This window comes from Abramis brama, assembly GCF_963993115.1.
Source record: "Abramis brama genome assembly, chromosome: 4".
Taxonomy (NCBI): Eukaryota; Metazoa; Chordata; class Actinopteri; order Cypriniformes; family Leuciscidae; genus Abramis; species Abramis brama.
Window position 1 is genome coordinate 57,801,550 of NC_139966.1, and position 16,880 is coordinate 57,818,429.

The 16,880-nt window shown below is 36.3% G+C and overlaps 1 protein-coding gene across 2 annotated transcripts; it reads right to left on the reverse strand.

The window, feature by feature from the left end:
* Positions 1–53: 53 nt before the first annotated feature.
* On the reverse strand, positions 54–10,460 carry proser2 (proline and serine rich 2). 2 transcript variants are annotated; one of them, XM_084110997.1, is made up of 5 exons: positions 10,361–10,460; positions 9,159–9,344; positions 5,145–5,394; positions 3,030–4,489; positions 54–710 (listed from the first exon to the last, which is right to left on the reverse strand). In XM_084110997.1, exons 2-4 carry the CDS (start codon positions 9,225–9,227, stop codon positions 3,075–3,077), a joined length of 1,734 nt encoding a protein of 577 aa, XP_083967123.1. In that variant the 5' UTR covers positions 9,228–9,344; positions 10,361–10,460; the 3' UTR covers positions 54–710; positions 3,030–3,074. The 2 variants fall into 2 exon arrangements, with proteins under 2 accessions (XP_083967123.1, XP_083967122.1); XM_084110996.1 differs by lacking the exon at positions 54–710 and having other exon boundaries at positions 2,566–4,489.
* Positions 10,461–16,880: the final 6,420 nt, after the last annotated feature.

A 16,880-nucleotide genomic window follows, 5' to 3' on the forward strand; every position in this document is an offset into this window, starting at 1 on the left:
AGTCAAAGAAAATCATCATTGACACAAAAAAACTTCTGCATTACATTGTAACTGATGGTTTCATTGTATTTATTCAGAAACAATTCTATAATTAAAGATCTTAACCAATGCAAGAAAATGTACATTTTTATGTCCAGCAATGTTCTCATTTACACAAAGAGGTGGTAATAATGTTGTTTTGTGTGTGTGTGTGTGTGTGTGTGTGTAGTGGTGTCACATGTTCACAATCATGCATTCCATGTCCTTCAATAACTGCTTCACTTGAAGCAAAAAACCGGAGTCAAAATAAAAATAAAACAAAACAATGCGCACATGCATTGTCAAAAACACACATTCTACATGCATAACACTCTCACTCATTCATCCTCAAATTCACAATACACACTACAGGTGAAAACACAACTTGTGATACACTCTCACTCATTCATTCTGAAATTCACAATACACACTACAGGTGAAAACACAACATGTGATACACTCTCACTCATTCATCCTCAAATTCACAATACACACTACAGGTGAAAACACAACATGTGATACACTCTCACTCATTCATCCTCAAATTCACAATACACACTACAGGTGAAAACACAACATGTGATTAAGGGCTGGTGGTGTTCCAGATCTGCAAGCTCTCGATTTGAATGTCTGTGGTTTAGTGTGGGAGGAACTAAACTTAGATTTACGAGAGCTTCTGTAGTGTTGGCATGCTGGGAGAGAAAGAAGGGAAAAGACGGTGATCTAGAAAACCCCAGCCAATCGAGAGAATATAAAACACAACATTATCATATGAACCTGCTGAACATCAGAAAGAGAAGCTGTAAAAACACTGAGGTATTTCTTGCATAAAGGTCTGGGTTCTTTCCATCAGTTGATCCTCAAGCACAGACACAATTAAAAGCTAATTTTGATAAGCTGACTTGTATTTAACAGTTTGAACATACTGAGTGTTTAATAGGTAAAGTGCGTAAATAGTTTATGAAGTTTCAATAAACAAATGAATCTAACTTAACTAGAGCGAGTTAACTAGACCAGTGACTATTAACTAGTTAAAAAGAACAAGTTAAGTTAAAATAGTCACTGGTCTAGTTAACTCGCTCTAGTTAAGTTTGATTAATTTGTTTATTAGCAATTTCACTAGTGTAGTTAGACTAGTTAAGTCTAGTTCACTAGTTTAGTTAGACTAGTTAAGTTAACTAGTAACTAGTTAAGTTAAAAGTCACTAGTCTTTTAAATTTTTACTAGTTTAGTTATTAACACACTAGATAAATTTGATTATTAGCTATTCAACTTTTAACTAGTTACTAGTTAGCTTAACTGGTCTAACTAGACTAGTGACTTAACTAGTTACTAGTTAAAAAGAACAAGTTATGTTAAAATAGTCACTAGTCTAGTTAGACTAGTTAAGCTAATTAGTGACTTTTAACTTAACTAGTCTAACTACACTAGTGACTTAATTTAAGTAGTTACTAGTTAGCTTAACTAGTTTAACTAGACTAGTGACTATTTTAACTTAACTAGTTTTTTAACTAGTTAAAACATTTAAAAGACTAGTGATTTTTAACTTAACTAGTTACTAGTTAAAACAAAAGTAAAAACTAAATGCAACTAAATGAAAATGCAAATAAAAAACACACACTACCCTCCAAAAAAAAATAAAAACGCAAAAAGCTGGAATAGAACCAGCAACCTTTTGCTTTAGCGACGGTACCGCTAACACTGAACCATCGAAGACGATATATGTTTAAGTCGGTTCTCCTGGCGTGCTTTTCTTTCGAAATAAAATGTGTCTATAATAAAAAGCATATGTTATCATGACATTATAGTAGATGTATTTGGAGGAATCTTAACAGAGTTTTAGGAGTTCAAATATGGAGTAATTAGTCACATGATAATTAGGACTCAGGCGATTGGCTCAATGTTCTGGAACCATGTGACCATGAAGCAAAGATGGCGGAAACCAAGCCATGCGCTTCCAAAGCATCATGTAGAGCTTGAGCGATTACCTTTGAGATGAATGTGAATGCTGAGTTTGTGTTTGCTAAAGATATCGAACTGATTGGAATCTCCAAAGAAGACAATACAAGTTCAGTCCAAACAAGTGCTAGCTGTGACTTTCTCTCTAAACTCGCATTCAAAACTCAATCAAGAAGACTTGCTGCCGTCCAACAGATGGTCATAAATCTGTTTTCTCTTGACCTTCTGAACATCTCGCAAACAAGGTAATGCCAATATTGTTTGTCTGTGTGTATATATATATATATATATATATATATATATATATATATATATATATATATATATATACACACACACACACACACACGATTAGTTTAAGTCAGTGCTGGGTAGTAACTGATTACATGTAATCTAGATTACCTAATTAAATTACTAAAAATGAAATGCATGTAATTAGATTTATCTTATGTTTTAAAAAACTCATAATCAGACTACAGTTACTTTTAAAAATTGATTCTCAGAATTTGATTTACAGAAATAATTTCACTTTTGAGGAGTATTTTCTCAACATTACAACTCCTGACGAACATAATTTATTATTTTTTTGTCAGTCAATCCTCTTTGATGTAATATATTTGCTTGAAGTCGCCCTGAGATTTTAATTAGCTCATAATTAAGTCAATAATTTAACATTTGCATGTTCATGTTTCTCTGATGGCGTTATAATGGTCACATGACATGCAAGTAAAGAAAGTATTGCATCATTATTAAGTGTTTTAGTTTGTTTTAAAATTCTTTCATTTAACTTGTTGTTTTTTCATTGAACTAACTATTCATTTTTCATGAACTTAGATACTCCCTGAACTTCCTTCACGGACCCTGGTTTGGGAAACCCTAACATTAGGTAATGGGACAAATTTGGTATAATATGGTATAAGATTATCTTATTCAAATCTAAGTGTTTAACAAGTTAGGTCAATAGTAATCTAAAAGTAGTCCGATTATATGATCTAAAAAGGTTACGTTACCAACTACAATTTCGTCATGTAAAATGCATTCACTAAATTTACCCAGCACTGGTTGAATCATAACTTCAGAAGGCATCATGTGAGCGTTTAAGACGAGTCCCTCAGCAGTCCTAGCTTGCGTAGCGCGTTACGCCTGGCCTCATCTGTGGCTCCTCTCCCAGAAAACTGGACCGTTATTCCCTGAGCACGGAAGGATGGCTTTGGCAAGGGCCGTGACCCGGTGGGACTCAGTGGACTCGGGTGACGCAGGGGTCTTGGAGCCGCGATGGGCGGATTAGCATTGGATCTGTTTTCACAGAGCGACGCATTCCTCCTGGGTAAGTCTTCCTTCACAGTCCTGTTCGAACTCGAGTTGTCCTCTTTCACCGAGAAGAAGGTTCTGGATCGGGCTCCGTGGATTGGCTCAGGTGTACTCATGACTCTTGATCTACCGCCGAAGTTGTTGAGATGGACCTCCGAAGCCTCTGTTTTGGGTAACGAACTTGAGACATGCTCAGTCCTAAAGGACATTGAGGGGTTCAACGTTATGCTCTTGCCGCCATAGCTGTTAAAATCACTACGCGTGACTTCGGTGCTCGTCAAAATTGGTGCAGGGCTTGATTTGGTTTGGCAGTGGTCTGTGGTGTCCATAGCACGGGCGTCAGGACTAGCGTTTGCTGGTTTGCTAGTTTTGAATGTGGTGGTGGTTTTCGCACTTTCGGTCTCCCTTGGAGAAGCGTGCATGATGGATTGCGGTCGCCTGGTTTGGCAGTGGTCTGTAGTGTCCGTTGCGCGAACATCAGCACTAGCGTTTGCTGGTTTGCTAGTTTTGAATGTGGTGGTAGTTTTCGCACTTTCGGTCTCCCTTGGAGAAGCGTGCATGATGGATTGCGGTCGCCTGGTTTGGCAGTGGTCTGTGGTGTCCGTAGCGCGAACATCAGCACTAGCGTTAGCTGGTATGCTAGTTTTGAATGTGGTGGTGGTGGTTTTAATGCCTTCGGTCTCCCTCGGAGAAGTGTGCATGATGGATTGCGTTCGCCTCTGAGCAAGTCCGAGTTTCGAAAGCGCCTCCATCCTAGATTTGTCCGGCGTGGGATCTCGAAACGATATGCTTCGCGTGGGAAGCTGGCGAACGCAAGGCGGCTCTCCGCCGTCCAGAGGGTGCGCTGAACCGGAGAGGTTCGAGAGCTTTAGCGCCCGGCGCTCCTGCATGCTCACGGCTTCGGTGGCGATTGAATGGGGAATGTGTTCGCGGCTGCCCAGCAACATGCTAATGCTGTCGGGGAGATGCGCGGGTTTGGCGTGAATAGGAGGGCCGTGTTTGACCGAGGGGTTTTGTGGCAACTCCAGACTGCATCTGCGCTGGAGAAGCTGTGAAGCGGACGGGATGCTCTCGTGCTCGACAGTCTTGTTGGCGATTATTGATGAAGCTGAAGGCGGATGGTGTCCAACTTCTTGGGGTGGGTCTCGTTTCGCCTTTACCTCGTGATGAGTATCCGGGGCTGCTCTCAGCTCTTGGAAATCTGACGAAGAAAACACATTCACAATTGAGTAATGAATCTCAAATACAGTAGTCAACATTTGAAGTGGATCAAAAAAAGTTCATCAAAGTTGTCCTAAGAAAAGAACGGATATTGTTCAAAATCCATGTATAACTTTGAAAGTAGTCAACTTTTGACTACTGTAGTACAAAAACAAATGCTTTTATTCTGACAACAACATTTAATTTAAAAGAGCCAATCGCGATCCTTCTTAACTGAGAAAAAACAACAAAAAACACACCAAATCACTCGGTTTGGTTAAGAGATGTCACTCATTATCTGCAGTTGGAAAGAATTAGATTTGCAATGAAGAATAAAGTTTATAAGTTCCATGACATTTAGGGATATTTCATTGATTATAAGTAATTTATGAACCCTGTACTTTGGTTTAATTTTTATTTTCAGTTGATAATTTTAGTGCTTCAACTTAAACATTTCAGTTTATTGCAAAGGCAACACTTCTAAACTTTGTTACTTGTTAGAAGTTTCACATATTTATATATTATTTTGTAACCCTGCTTCAATATGAAAAAATATGATTAAGATCAGAATTTGAAAGTTGTTCTGTGGTTTAGTCACTGTTTCATTCGAGTCGTTCGGTCAGTAAGACTGGTGGATTTGAGATGTTTTCACGTACCTGGCGTGAAGGGCAGCGTGTCTTTATGTTTGTTGGGATTGGGTGTAGGGTGGACCAGGTCAATGATGTCATGATCTACAGGGCTGTGATGTCGTGCCGTTTGTGTGTGTGAGGCCGGACGCTCCACCGCAAGCCTGTGTCCTGAGGACGGTCCCGTCCTCTCCTCGTCCTCCTCCAGGGAGCCGATGGTCTCCTCAAAGAACAGGATACACTCCCTTTCCTCGAGACTGAGGAACTGCAGATCATCTTCCTATAGAGAGAGAGAGAGAGAGAGAGAGAGAGAGAGAGAGGGGGGGAGGGAACGTTAAGGAAAACCTCTAAAGACAGCTATTTGACACGTAGTTAATATGGGTGTCACAATGTATCGTGTCACAATATATCGCAATACAAAAAGGCAACAATATTTATCCTGGATAGTTCACCCAATATAAAAATTACTGTGTGAGGAAAAAAATTCAAGTTTTCAGTGTTTTAGTGTCAGTACTACATTAAACTGCTATATATAATGTTGAATATAATGTAGAATAATGCAATGGGGGAATATTTGTGGGTCCTGATAATGCCAAATGTCTGATGTTACCAGTAAAAGTGGCCTATACATTATTTTAAATATATTTAGTCAGCAGCCGCGTTTCCATTACCCTTCATATTGTGCAAATTGAAATTGCGAATTGAAAATACGGCCAATGGAAACGCGTCAATTTTGCAAAAACTCCCATTTATCGCAAAAAAGTTTTTCCGCTCGCATGAGGGGTTTTTTCAGGCAATTCGAAAAAGAAATATTTTGCAAAAATGCAATGGAAACAGTGTTTGTGCATTTACAGGTCACCTGACGTAGATGACGCGGTGTGTTTGGACAGAATACGAGACAGTTCTTTATTAAATTCATAAAAGACAAAAGAATTACAGGAATACTGGATTCTAAACCTCAAATAAATGCCACAATCAAGACCTCGAAGCAGATCTGAGGGAGAAACACCCAGAAACTCCTCATATGTGCCGCTACCAGTATAATAAGGGTCGTTCCTCACCATTAATGCTTGGAAAACACTCATACATCTCCTTCCATTAATAATAATGGCCAGTGCAGTGGCTGGGATATAGTACATAACCCTAACGTCCGTTGCCATGATTTTTGGAATGATTTTACTTATCACGAGAGGAAAAAAATGAAGTTTTAGTCGCATGACATCGGTTAATGGAAACGCCGTCATTTTGCAATAGTTTGTCGGCATTTAGAAAAAAATCGTAAAAGTTTTGCGCAAATCTGTAATGGAAACGCGCCTAGTGAAAGCATATTCGTCCAAAATAATTCAGTATTTTCAGCTTCAGGATCATGAATATTGTTATTCTGGTGTCTCTATTGTTCATTGGGTTTCCAGCACCAAGTCCAAGACTATTCATTTACACACAATCAAATTTAGCATTTTAATCAACAGTACTTTTTTTTTATTTATTTTTTTACCTTTTATCATGTCTTGGAGTATCGCGATAATATCGTATCGTGAGTTCAGTATCGTGACATGAGGGGATCGTTACACCCCTAGTAGTTCCACAAGTTACTTATGTAGTCGAATGTCTAAAGCGGACCATCGAACTAAAGGCTGATCTCACGACGCATGTGCTGTGTGACCTCCAGAGATCAATCCACTGTCAGCCTCTCCCTGCTCAAACAGCAGAACACAGACTCTACTCATGTAGAAAGCAGCTCCGCTCACAGGTGTGTGTGTGTGTGTGTGTGTGTGAACAGTGGGCTGCTTGTTCACCACCGGCGTACACACCCTTCACCCTGAACAGCCCCACTGTAAGTGATGTCCAGGCAGCTCACACACACATATTGCATCACTTTGAGGGCTGGCTTTGGTTTGTACCATTCAGGTTTCAGAGAACAACAGAAGCAGGACCGGCTTTTCCACTCTGTCTGTAGTTTGTAGTAATAGTGCATTGTGTAGTTTGCACAATGATGTCATGAGGAAATGATTGTGTGAAAGAAAGACTGTTTGTGGCATATAAATATAGGATGGTGAGAACTTAAATATCTGAATTCAAATCTGAGATGATTTAACAATAAAACTGAATTCTACTCATACTTTTACACTAGTAAAAAAACATAATTTTTTGTGTGGTCGGTTAGCCTAGATTTTTAATGTTTTGGAAAGTCTCTTCTGCTCGCCAAGGGTGCATTTATTTGATCAAAAATAAAGTAAAATAAGTGACACATTATTAGAATTTAAACTACATTTTTACTGTATATTCACATAGAAAACAGCTAATTTTATTCCTGTGATCAAAGCATCATTACTCCAGTCTTCAGTGTCACATGATCCTTCAGAAATCACTCTAATATGATGATTTGATGCTCAAGAAAGCAGCAAAAAGTATTCTCGTCGCTTGATAAACTTAAGGTTGAGCCACTGTAGTCACTTGGACTATTTTAACGATGTCTTTACTAACTTTCTGGGCCGGCAAGTTTCAGTAACAGAGAAGCCTATGGAGCAGTGAGACAGCTCTCAGATTTCATCAAAAATATCTTAATTTGTGTTTTGAAGATGAACGAAAGTCTTACGGGTTCGGAACAACACGAGGGAGAATAATTACTGACAGAATCTTCATTTTTGGGTGAACGAACCCTTTAAGTGTAATAATTTAGTAACAGTGCATCTCTTCTTAAAACACACACACATGATTTGAGGAATCATTCAAGTCAAATGGACAATGACTTTGGGGTTTGAGCTTTAATAATAGTAGAGCTGCACGATTCTGGATAATCTGAGAATCATGCTTTTTTATTTTATTTATTTTTATTTTATATAAATCGAGATCATGATTATCCCAAGGTTCTGAATAGACAACTAAACAATAACATGTAATTTACTAGAAGTTCAGACAAAATTCAAAATTTTTTTTTTTCAATGACTCACTCATAGAGACTTCACTTGTTTCATTCCTGGATTAATCTGCGTTTTTGAATGAATCTTTTGAATGATTCAATGACTCACTCATAGAGACTTCACTTGTTTCATTCCTGGATTAATCTGCGTTTTTGAATGAATCTTTTGAATGATTCAATGACTCACTCATAGAGACTTCACTTGTTTCATAAGTGGATAAATCAGCATTTTTAAACAAATCTCTTGAACGATTCAATGACATTTTTTAACAGTCACTTGTCGCACCCACTGGTGTAACGATGTACTGGTGTTCCTGTATCTTGATGCAATCTTCATTTGAAGCATCAAGTTTCTTTCAAAAGGTGATTTGCTCTATTTTGATCACTATCGTAGACATCAGTGTTTATATTCGAACTATAAACTTTTATGGCAGTATTTCTGTGATAATTTGAATTATTATAACACAGAAATAATGATACTGTGTGGTTGAAAAGACGGTTTCATACTGTACATCACAACTCTCTCTGTATCAGAACACAGATCTGAATCAGTGTGATCGCACTTAATAGACAGAGCCGAATAATTTAGGAATGAGATTGAGTGGGTGTTTGAGTCGAGATCGCGATCTTTAAATGATTAATCGAGCTTTGAATAGTAGTGATACTAACCAGAAAACAATCTGAGAATGACTGTGCCATCCAGAACCTGCTGGTTTTGTACAGATCATGTCGTGCTACTGTTTCACACGCTGCTCGACCACATTCCTGTCTTTACTACAGAATCACATTCCTCTGAGAGAGTTCAGTGCTCAAGAGTAACACACACACACACACACACACACACACACACACACACACACACACACACACACACACACACACACACCTGTCTGAGGACTGAAACTCAATGACTGTCATGCTTGAACTGAAGGAACTGGTTTCTCTGCATCAGTCAGTGTGTGCGAGTGTGAACGCGTGGGTTCATTTCCTTTTGCTGTTTCATAAATCTATTTTAATCATCAATAAGGTGGGGTTTGGCTTAGCTTTAGTCATTATTATCGGCTTAAACAATACACGTTATTGTCTGTCCTGGCTTACTTGGAAGTAAGTGTTTTAATACTCACAGAGAAGCCTTTCGGCCCGTCGTTCAGGCCGTAGTGAAGCGCCCGACTGTTGTGCATGTGAACGTCCATTACGGCATCCAGGGCACGGCGTCTTGTGAAAAAAAGGTTGAGTGGAAAAGGTCAAGGGTCGTGTGAAATGGTCTGAACATTTCCACGCACCCGAGTGACTTGTTTCACATGATGCTCCTGGAACACACACAATACACATCGTTAAAATCAGTCCTAACTGCTGTTCTCAGATCACTGAGGAATAGTGTGTTTGCTCACACAGATCTCCTGAGGTCTGACTACAGCTCTTCTCTCAACACCACACAAACACAATCACACAGCTTTACTAGCGTTAACATCCAATGCTAGATCATTATAGAATCTCAATATATTTACTTATACACGACAGTGATGCAAACAAAGGTTTCCTTAAGGTTATGAACAAACGTTCTTCCAGTAACATAAACAACGTTTGTTAGGTGTTATCTGGTCTTTCAGTTTTATCACTTTACAAACATTATATAGGAACGTTATTTTTGAACGTTCTTTCAACGTGTCATTACAGAACGTTGAAAGAACGTTCAAAAATAACGTTCCTATATAATGTTTGTAAAGTGATAAAACTGAAAGTTCCATTAAACGTTTTAAACAACTGGACGCTGGAAATGTTCAGAAAACATTCAGAAATAATGTTTTCATAGTTTAATAGGAATGTTCGCAAAACGTTCTTAGAATTGGTGGTTGTTGCTAAATTACTGACTAAGTAATAGCGTAATTGGTTATCTAGCAAAGTAACTTTTTTTGTGAATCACGAAGTAATAACATTAAAATAAACAAAAAAAGTTACATTTTCACATAATCCTGTTACACAATGTATCGTTTTTTTTAGGACGATTAAGGTTTTTTGTTTGTTAGTTTTCTTTTTTTTTAGCGTTATGACTTATTTAATGATAAACATGTTCCATGTGGTTCTAATTACAGTAATTAAAATCTCAAGTTAAACTCTGTACAATAAATACTACTGTGAGATACGTAGTTTTCAAATTGACATCACTATTATGTAAATAATAATGAAGATATCATATTAAAATATATTTCTTCGGGGATGAAATAATTAACGTTACCTGTGTCCGTATTGAATGAGATTCGCCCAAACACTCGAGAGTCTAAAATGAGTAAAAGACTTTTAAGAGGGGGAAAACAGTTTAACTTACCAAAACATCCTGAAACATCTGACCAGCGCAAGTTAAACGAATAAAGCGTGTGCCACTCCAGTTCTGTGTCTGTTCGCTGAGAGTGAATGTGTTTTAAAAGAGTCTGTGCGCGTGAACTGGCTCATCAGGTTCTACGGGAGCGCGCGCTCGTGATGACGAACACGGAGTTTCTACTTATTTTCTAAGCAAACGTTTCAGAGACTTTCATAATTGATAAACACTAGGCGGGGTTTGGGCAGGGAAATGTTTGTTTTTATAAGATTAAATCTGTGTACTGTAATGTTTGTACCAGTATTTATGTGGATGTCGCGCCCTCTTGTGGCAGGAGCCTTCTATTATTGTTTGTGAATGCAATGTTTGAACGTACATATACATTATATTACAAATTATAATTGTTTATATCATTGACAAATATAAATGTGAATCACATTTATATTTGTCCATGATATAAACAATTATTAATTATTTACCCCCAAAAACCTGAATATGAGATTCACATTTATATTTGTCCATGATATAAACAATTATTATTTACCCCCCAAAATTAATTTTAATAAAACAGTGAATAAATATTAAATGATATTTTGCATAGTGATGTCAAATTTATTAATCTGCTTGCTTTATTAAATTTCTGTACCTGGAATAACTACCGTCAGACCAACCTGAAAAGCACTTTGTTTCATTTGTATCTTTGTTACATTGTATTTATTTGTGCAAAACGTATGTATTGATCTGAGGATAAAATATGACAAAAGTCCTTGTATTGTTAATTATTACAATTATTTAATAAATGTTTAAAAATATATATTATAGTGTGTGGCAACAAAAACTTGTCTTCTTAAGAAGAAATATTTTGTTAGATGTATAACGTTATGAAACAAGTCCTTGTATGTATTGTGTTATTCTCTGTGTACTGTTGTGTTTCATCCAAAGACTGTAAAAAATAGGTTTCATCTAATACTGTGTAGACATATTTATTATAATTTTAATACAGCAAGTCAAATGACGCCCTCCTGTGGTGAATTAAGTGAATAACAAGGCTGTTAATTATAAGTCAGAAGAAAATCATGCTTTCAATTCAAGAATTGATTTCATATTTAACAAATTGTTTATTACCATGGACAACATAAAAAAAATCTAGCAAATTGCCTCTTATTTAGTAGTAATGTATACATCTGTAATGTACATTTAAATTTTGCGTTTAAACGCCCTCCTGTGGTGAATTGTGTGAATTACTCTGTTACATTGTATTTATTTGTGCTTTTGATTGTAATTTGATCATTTGTTCTTATTTTATTACTGACTGTTTACCTGTCTTTTAATACTGTTTTAAATGTATATTAGTTAGGCTAGTAGTTTTAGCTGTGGTGTCAAAATTGGAAGAGACGATTGTGAATTTTCTCTGGTATTTAAAATTGCTAAACTTTCATGGCCAGTAAAAAAAACAAAACAATGCAAGATTACTTGTCAAATAAATAAATGAACTTGAAATCATTACCTGTCCATGAGCGGATTTCCATCATTAAAGCCAATGTCTGTCCGTGTAACTCAGACACAAAACTGAGTTTGTTGATCTACAAAACACCAGAACAGAAGCGAACCAATCAATCACTGTCCCGTCTCCGTCTGTCGTCCTCAGGCTTTTCTCGAGGAAACACAAGAATAACTCTCATATTGTCAGTGATATTTCAAGATCAACCCTCAGGTTTACTTCATTATCCATACATAATTTATCAGTAAAATCTGTGAGTATCAAATATGATAATCTGGATTTTGAAGGAGGTTTATTTTGTGTATCTTTCAATCATCATTGTATTGCATTATGTTTAAGTTTTATAATAAGACATATTATTGATAGATATAGAGTGACATTTATATGCATTTTATGTAAATATGATAATATAAAGATCTCATTGATTTACATTACAAGCATTATAATTTAATCTTACTTTTTGGCCATATATATATATGAGAATATGGAGGAAAAACAGCTCAACTTTGACCCAAACTGAGCAAAAACATGCAATTTACTGCAGATATTGTTTTATATATACTGCACTATATATAATGTATATTATATCTGCACTAAATTGCATGTTTTTGCTCAGTTTGGGTCAAAGTTGAGCTGTTTTTCCTCCATATTCTCCCTATATGAGCCCAAATGTGTCAAATATGATACTAAACATAAACATATATGTACATTTTATTCTATACTTGGTCTAAAGGTTCAATAAACTCTTCCATGTTAAAAAATAATTGATTTAACTATTAACACAAGACATATGATTAATATGTCAGGGTTTACAGAGTTAATTCCATCACTACATGAATCTAATGAATGACAGAAGTTACTTACAGGTGAGTCGCGTGACATATTGGAGTTTGTTGGTTTTATGTGATATGACATCTATAAATTAAACAATCTGCACGTGTTGTGGCGACTCGTCATCATCAAGCGTCCGCAGGTGAAACTGGCGCGCGCCACCTGGTGGACCGGATGGAGAACTGCACTTTAGTTTCGTGACTCTGAAGATACTTCAAACATTAGAGATGGTGATGTGGATATACACGTACTTTTTCCTCACATGAAAAATTAAAAAACAAAAAAGAAATCTTGTTGCGGGATTCGGGAAACGAAAGACCGTCTACTTGACGGTTAGTGATGTTGACCACTGAACCACGTGATTCTACCCTTTATTTTGGATTTTTTTTTTTGTTGTCTTAATCCTTTTAAACCACTAAAATTAAACCAGGAAATATTTTGTTTGATGTATACAGTTATGAAACAAGTCCTTGTATGGATTGTGTTATTCTCTGTGTACTGTTGTTTCATCTAATACTGTGTAGACATAAATAAATAAATACAGCAAGTCAAATGACGCCCTCCTGTGGTGAATTAAGTGAATAACAAGGCTGTTAATTATAAGTCAGAAGAAAATCGTGCTTTCAATTCAGTTTTTTAAAAATTAATTTCATATTAAACAAATTGTTTATTACCATGGACAACATAAAAAAAATCTAGCAAGTTGCCCCTTTTATTTAGTAGGCTGGTAATGTATTTACATCTGTAATGTACATTTAAATGTCGCGTTTAAACGTCTTCCTGTGGTGAATTGTGTGAATTACTCTGCTGCAACTTTATTTATAGAGCTTAAACTCCAGCGAGAGGAAAACCATGCATAGGATTATTTTACATCGATTCAGATTCATTTATTAAATTATTGGTGCAACAGTAAAACCTCTGGCAAATGACCTCTTTTGTTAAGTTTATAAGAAACATGTTCTTATGTGTGTAATATTCCAATCTGGACGCCCTCCTGTGGTGAACTGTGTGAATTACACTGCTGTCATTTTACCCAGAAACATTCCTGGGCGGAACTACTTCTCTCTGTTTGTGTATGACGAGTCACGCAGGCACTGTGCTCCTCCGCAGCGGTACGACCCGAGCCAGAATAAAATAGTCCGAATATAAACACTTATTATAGGTGTACCGTAGTGATTCAGGATAAGACAAAAACACGATTTGGAAAATTGATTCATTATGTACTCGCTCATTATAAAATCTTTGTACATTTTGAACACAAAAAGTTACGAACTGTGGTTTGCTAAGCAAACTTAGCCAGTTGCCCTCCTGTGGTGAATTGTGTGAATTACACTGCCGCAACTTATTTCTACAGCTGTAACTGCAGGCAGAGGAAAACTTTAAATTACAATATTTTGTAATATTTAATAAATTGTTCGTTGGTATGTGAAGCAGCAAAACATCTGGTAAATGACCCTTCTTATTTTCTATAAATATATTTTACATCTGCGATATACTTTTTAAATTGGAGTTTAATCGCCCTCCTGTGGTGAACTGTGTGAATTACACTGCTGCAACTTACTCAGAGCGACGGAGGAAAACTTTGCACTAAATTACTTAGCATTGATTTCATATTATTTAATAAATTATTAATTACCCTGTGAGACAATAAAACATCTGGAAAAGTTTGCTTTTGTTTAGTAGAAATATATTCTTAAATCGCTATTCACTGCCATTATATGGCATTTGTGGTCCATAAGTGTACAATGCATTAGAACAACACCAGGGTGAGTAAATTATGACTTAATTTTTATTTTAGCGTGAACTAACTGATTATTCAGATAAATTATTATTAAAGTCTGTATTAAAATGACAGATTGACAATCTAATTTATAATTTATTTATAAAAGTGTTATGTGAACCGCAGGACCAGAAACAGCTGAAGCGGCTGATCAAGATCTTTAGGTTTTCCAGGCTGGTGTTTTGGACTGTTTTGTTTTGCACAAAAAATGTGACAATATTTATATGAAAAAGAAAAAAAAAAGAAAAAAAAGATGTTATTTAAAGGTTATGTTTGTGTTGTCAGTTTGAGTTTGATAATAAAGTTCTTAATGACCATTTTTGTGATTGTCTGTACATTTGATACAACTTGTTTTAATAAATGGTTTGGAATATTTTTCCCACATCAGCGTAACAAAACATTTTGTACATGTAACTCAAATAATGCAGATTCAATCCTTAGCAGACATTTTTAAAATCATCCTAACATTACTTCCATACAGATAAAACAATAAAGTTCTTCATATAAATGAACACTGATAAACACAAGGAAATGACTGGAACGCTTTAGAGTAAACGCTGACGAAGCCAAGATCACAAACGCTAAAACTAATCAATGAATATAAAGGTTCTGTGGCTTGGAGGATAATTAGTTTTCTTTTGTACTGGAAACTAATGGTTCAAATCCTACTATTTTTACATTTGAATTTAAGACAGAAAACTTTAAAGCTTCAAGCTTGAATTTACCATGTATAGTTCAGTGGCTCAAATATTGTATTTTACGCATGGAGTCCTTTGTTCAAATCCTTATATTGTGTTAATACAGTAAATCAACACACAATCTAAGTAACTCTTAACAATAAATAATGCAAACAACACAAAGCTCAGTTGTTGGTCATTTGCCTAATGTTTGTGAAAGTCTTGGTTCAAATCCTACAAATGCTGCTGTTTTCCATCATACAAGAACAAAGGTCTCAATAAAACACTTCGAAACACCATCAGACTCAGAAGCTCAAGCGGTGAAGCATTGCATTTTAGTCCTAAATTCAAATCCCACCATTGCTTACATTACATTGTTTTAATTAATGCTGTGTAGAACTGAAAATCAATCGAATTAAACCATCTGAAACATTGCAAAATCTGTGGCTCAGTGGTGAAACACTTGCCTTTCATATAGTGAGTTCCTGGTTCAAATCCTGCACTTGCTAATATTTTCATTATAGAAAACAAAGCCCTCAATAAAGCTCAGCCCAACACACCCATCAGTGGCTCAGGAGATAAAGTGTTGTGTTTTAATCTTGGAGTCACGAGTTCAAACCCCCTTTTACATACATTAAATTGTACATCCATAAATTGTTCCAAATAACTTCACAATTGCTAAAGCCATAATGGTGAAGTGGTTAAGCACACGTTAACTGCAGATAATACTGCAATGAAGACATGGGTTCACACCCAACAACAACAGAACTTTTAATGTTCTTTTATGTTCATTAGATTCGATTTGCAACGTCATAATTCACACAAATCACCACAAGAGGGCGAAACCCTTTTATGTTTGTTATAATTGATTTGCAACGGTGTAATTCACACAAATCACCACAAGAGGGCGAAACCCTTTTATGTTCATTAGACTCGATTTGCAACGGTGTAATTCACACAAATCACCACAAGAGGGCGAAACCCTTTTATGTTCATTAGACTCGATTTGCAACGGTGTAATTCACACAAATCACCACAGGAGGGCAAAACACTTTTATGTTTGTTATAATTGATTTGCAATGGTGTAATTCACACAAATCACCACAGGAGGGCGAAACACTTTTATGTTCAATAGACTCGATTTGCAATGGTGTAATTCACACAAATCACCACAGGAGGGCGAAACACTTTTATGTTCAATAGACTCGATTTGCAATGGTGTAATTCACACAAATCACCACAGGAGGACGAAACACTTTTATGTTCAATAGACTCGATTTGCAATGGTGTAATTCACACAAATCACCACAGGAGGGCGAAACACTTTTATGTTCATTAGACTCGATTTGCAATGGTGTAATTCACACAAATCACCACAGGAGGGCGAAACACTTTTATGTTCAATAGACTCGATTTGCAATGGTGTAATTCACACAAATCAGCACAGGAGGGCGAAACACTTTTATGTTCATTAGACTCGATTTGCAATGGTGTAATTCACACAAATCACCACAGGAGGGCGAAACACTTTTATGTTCATTAGACTCGATTTGCAATGGTGTAATTCACACAAATCACCACAGGAGGGCGAAACACTTTTATGTTCAATAGACTCGATTTGCAATGGTGTAATTCACACAAATCAGCACAGGAGGGCGAAACACTTTTATGTTTGTATAATTGATTTGCAATGGTGTAATTCACACAAATCACCACAGGAGGGCGAAACACTTTTATGTT

What these genes read in the sequence shown, in the direction of transcription:
- proser2 (XM_084110997.1), bottom strand. Translation starts at nt 9,227, where the DNA reads ATGGACGTTCACATGCACAACAGTCGGGCGCTTCACTACGGCCTGAAC. An exon ending in ACGGGCCGAAAGGCTTCTCT is followed by an intron (nt 5,395 to 9,158) that starts GTGAGTATTAAA and finishes CTCTCTCTATAG; the next exon opens with GAAGATGATCTGCAGTTCCT. An exon ending in CACGCTGCCCTTCACGCCAG is followed by an intron (nt 4,490 to 5,144) that starts GTACGTGAAAAC and finishes TTTCTTCGTCAG; the next exon opens with ATTTCCAAGAGCTGAGAGCA.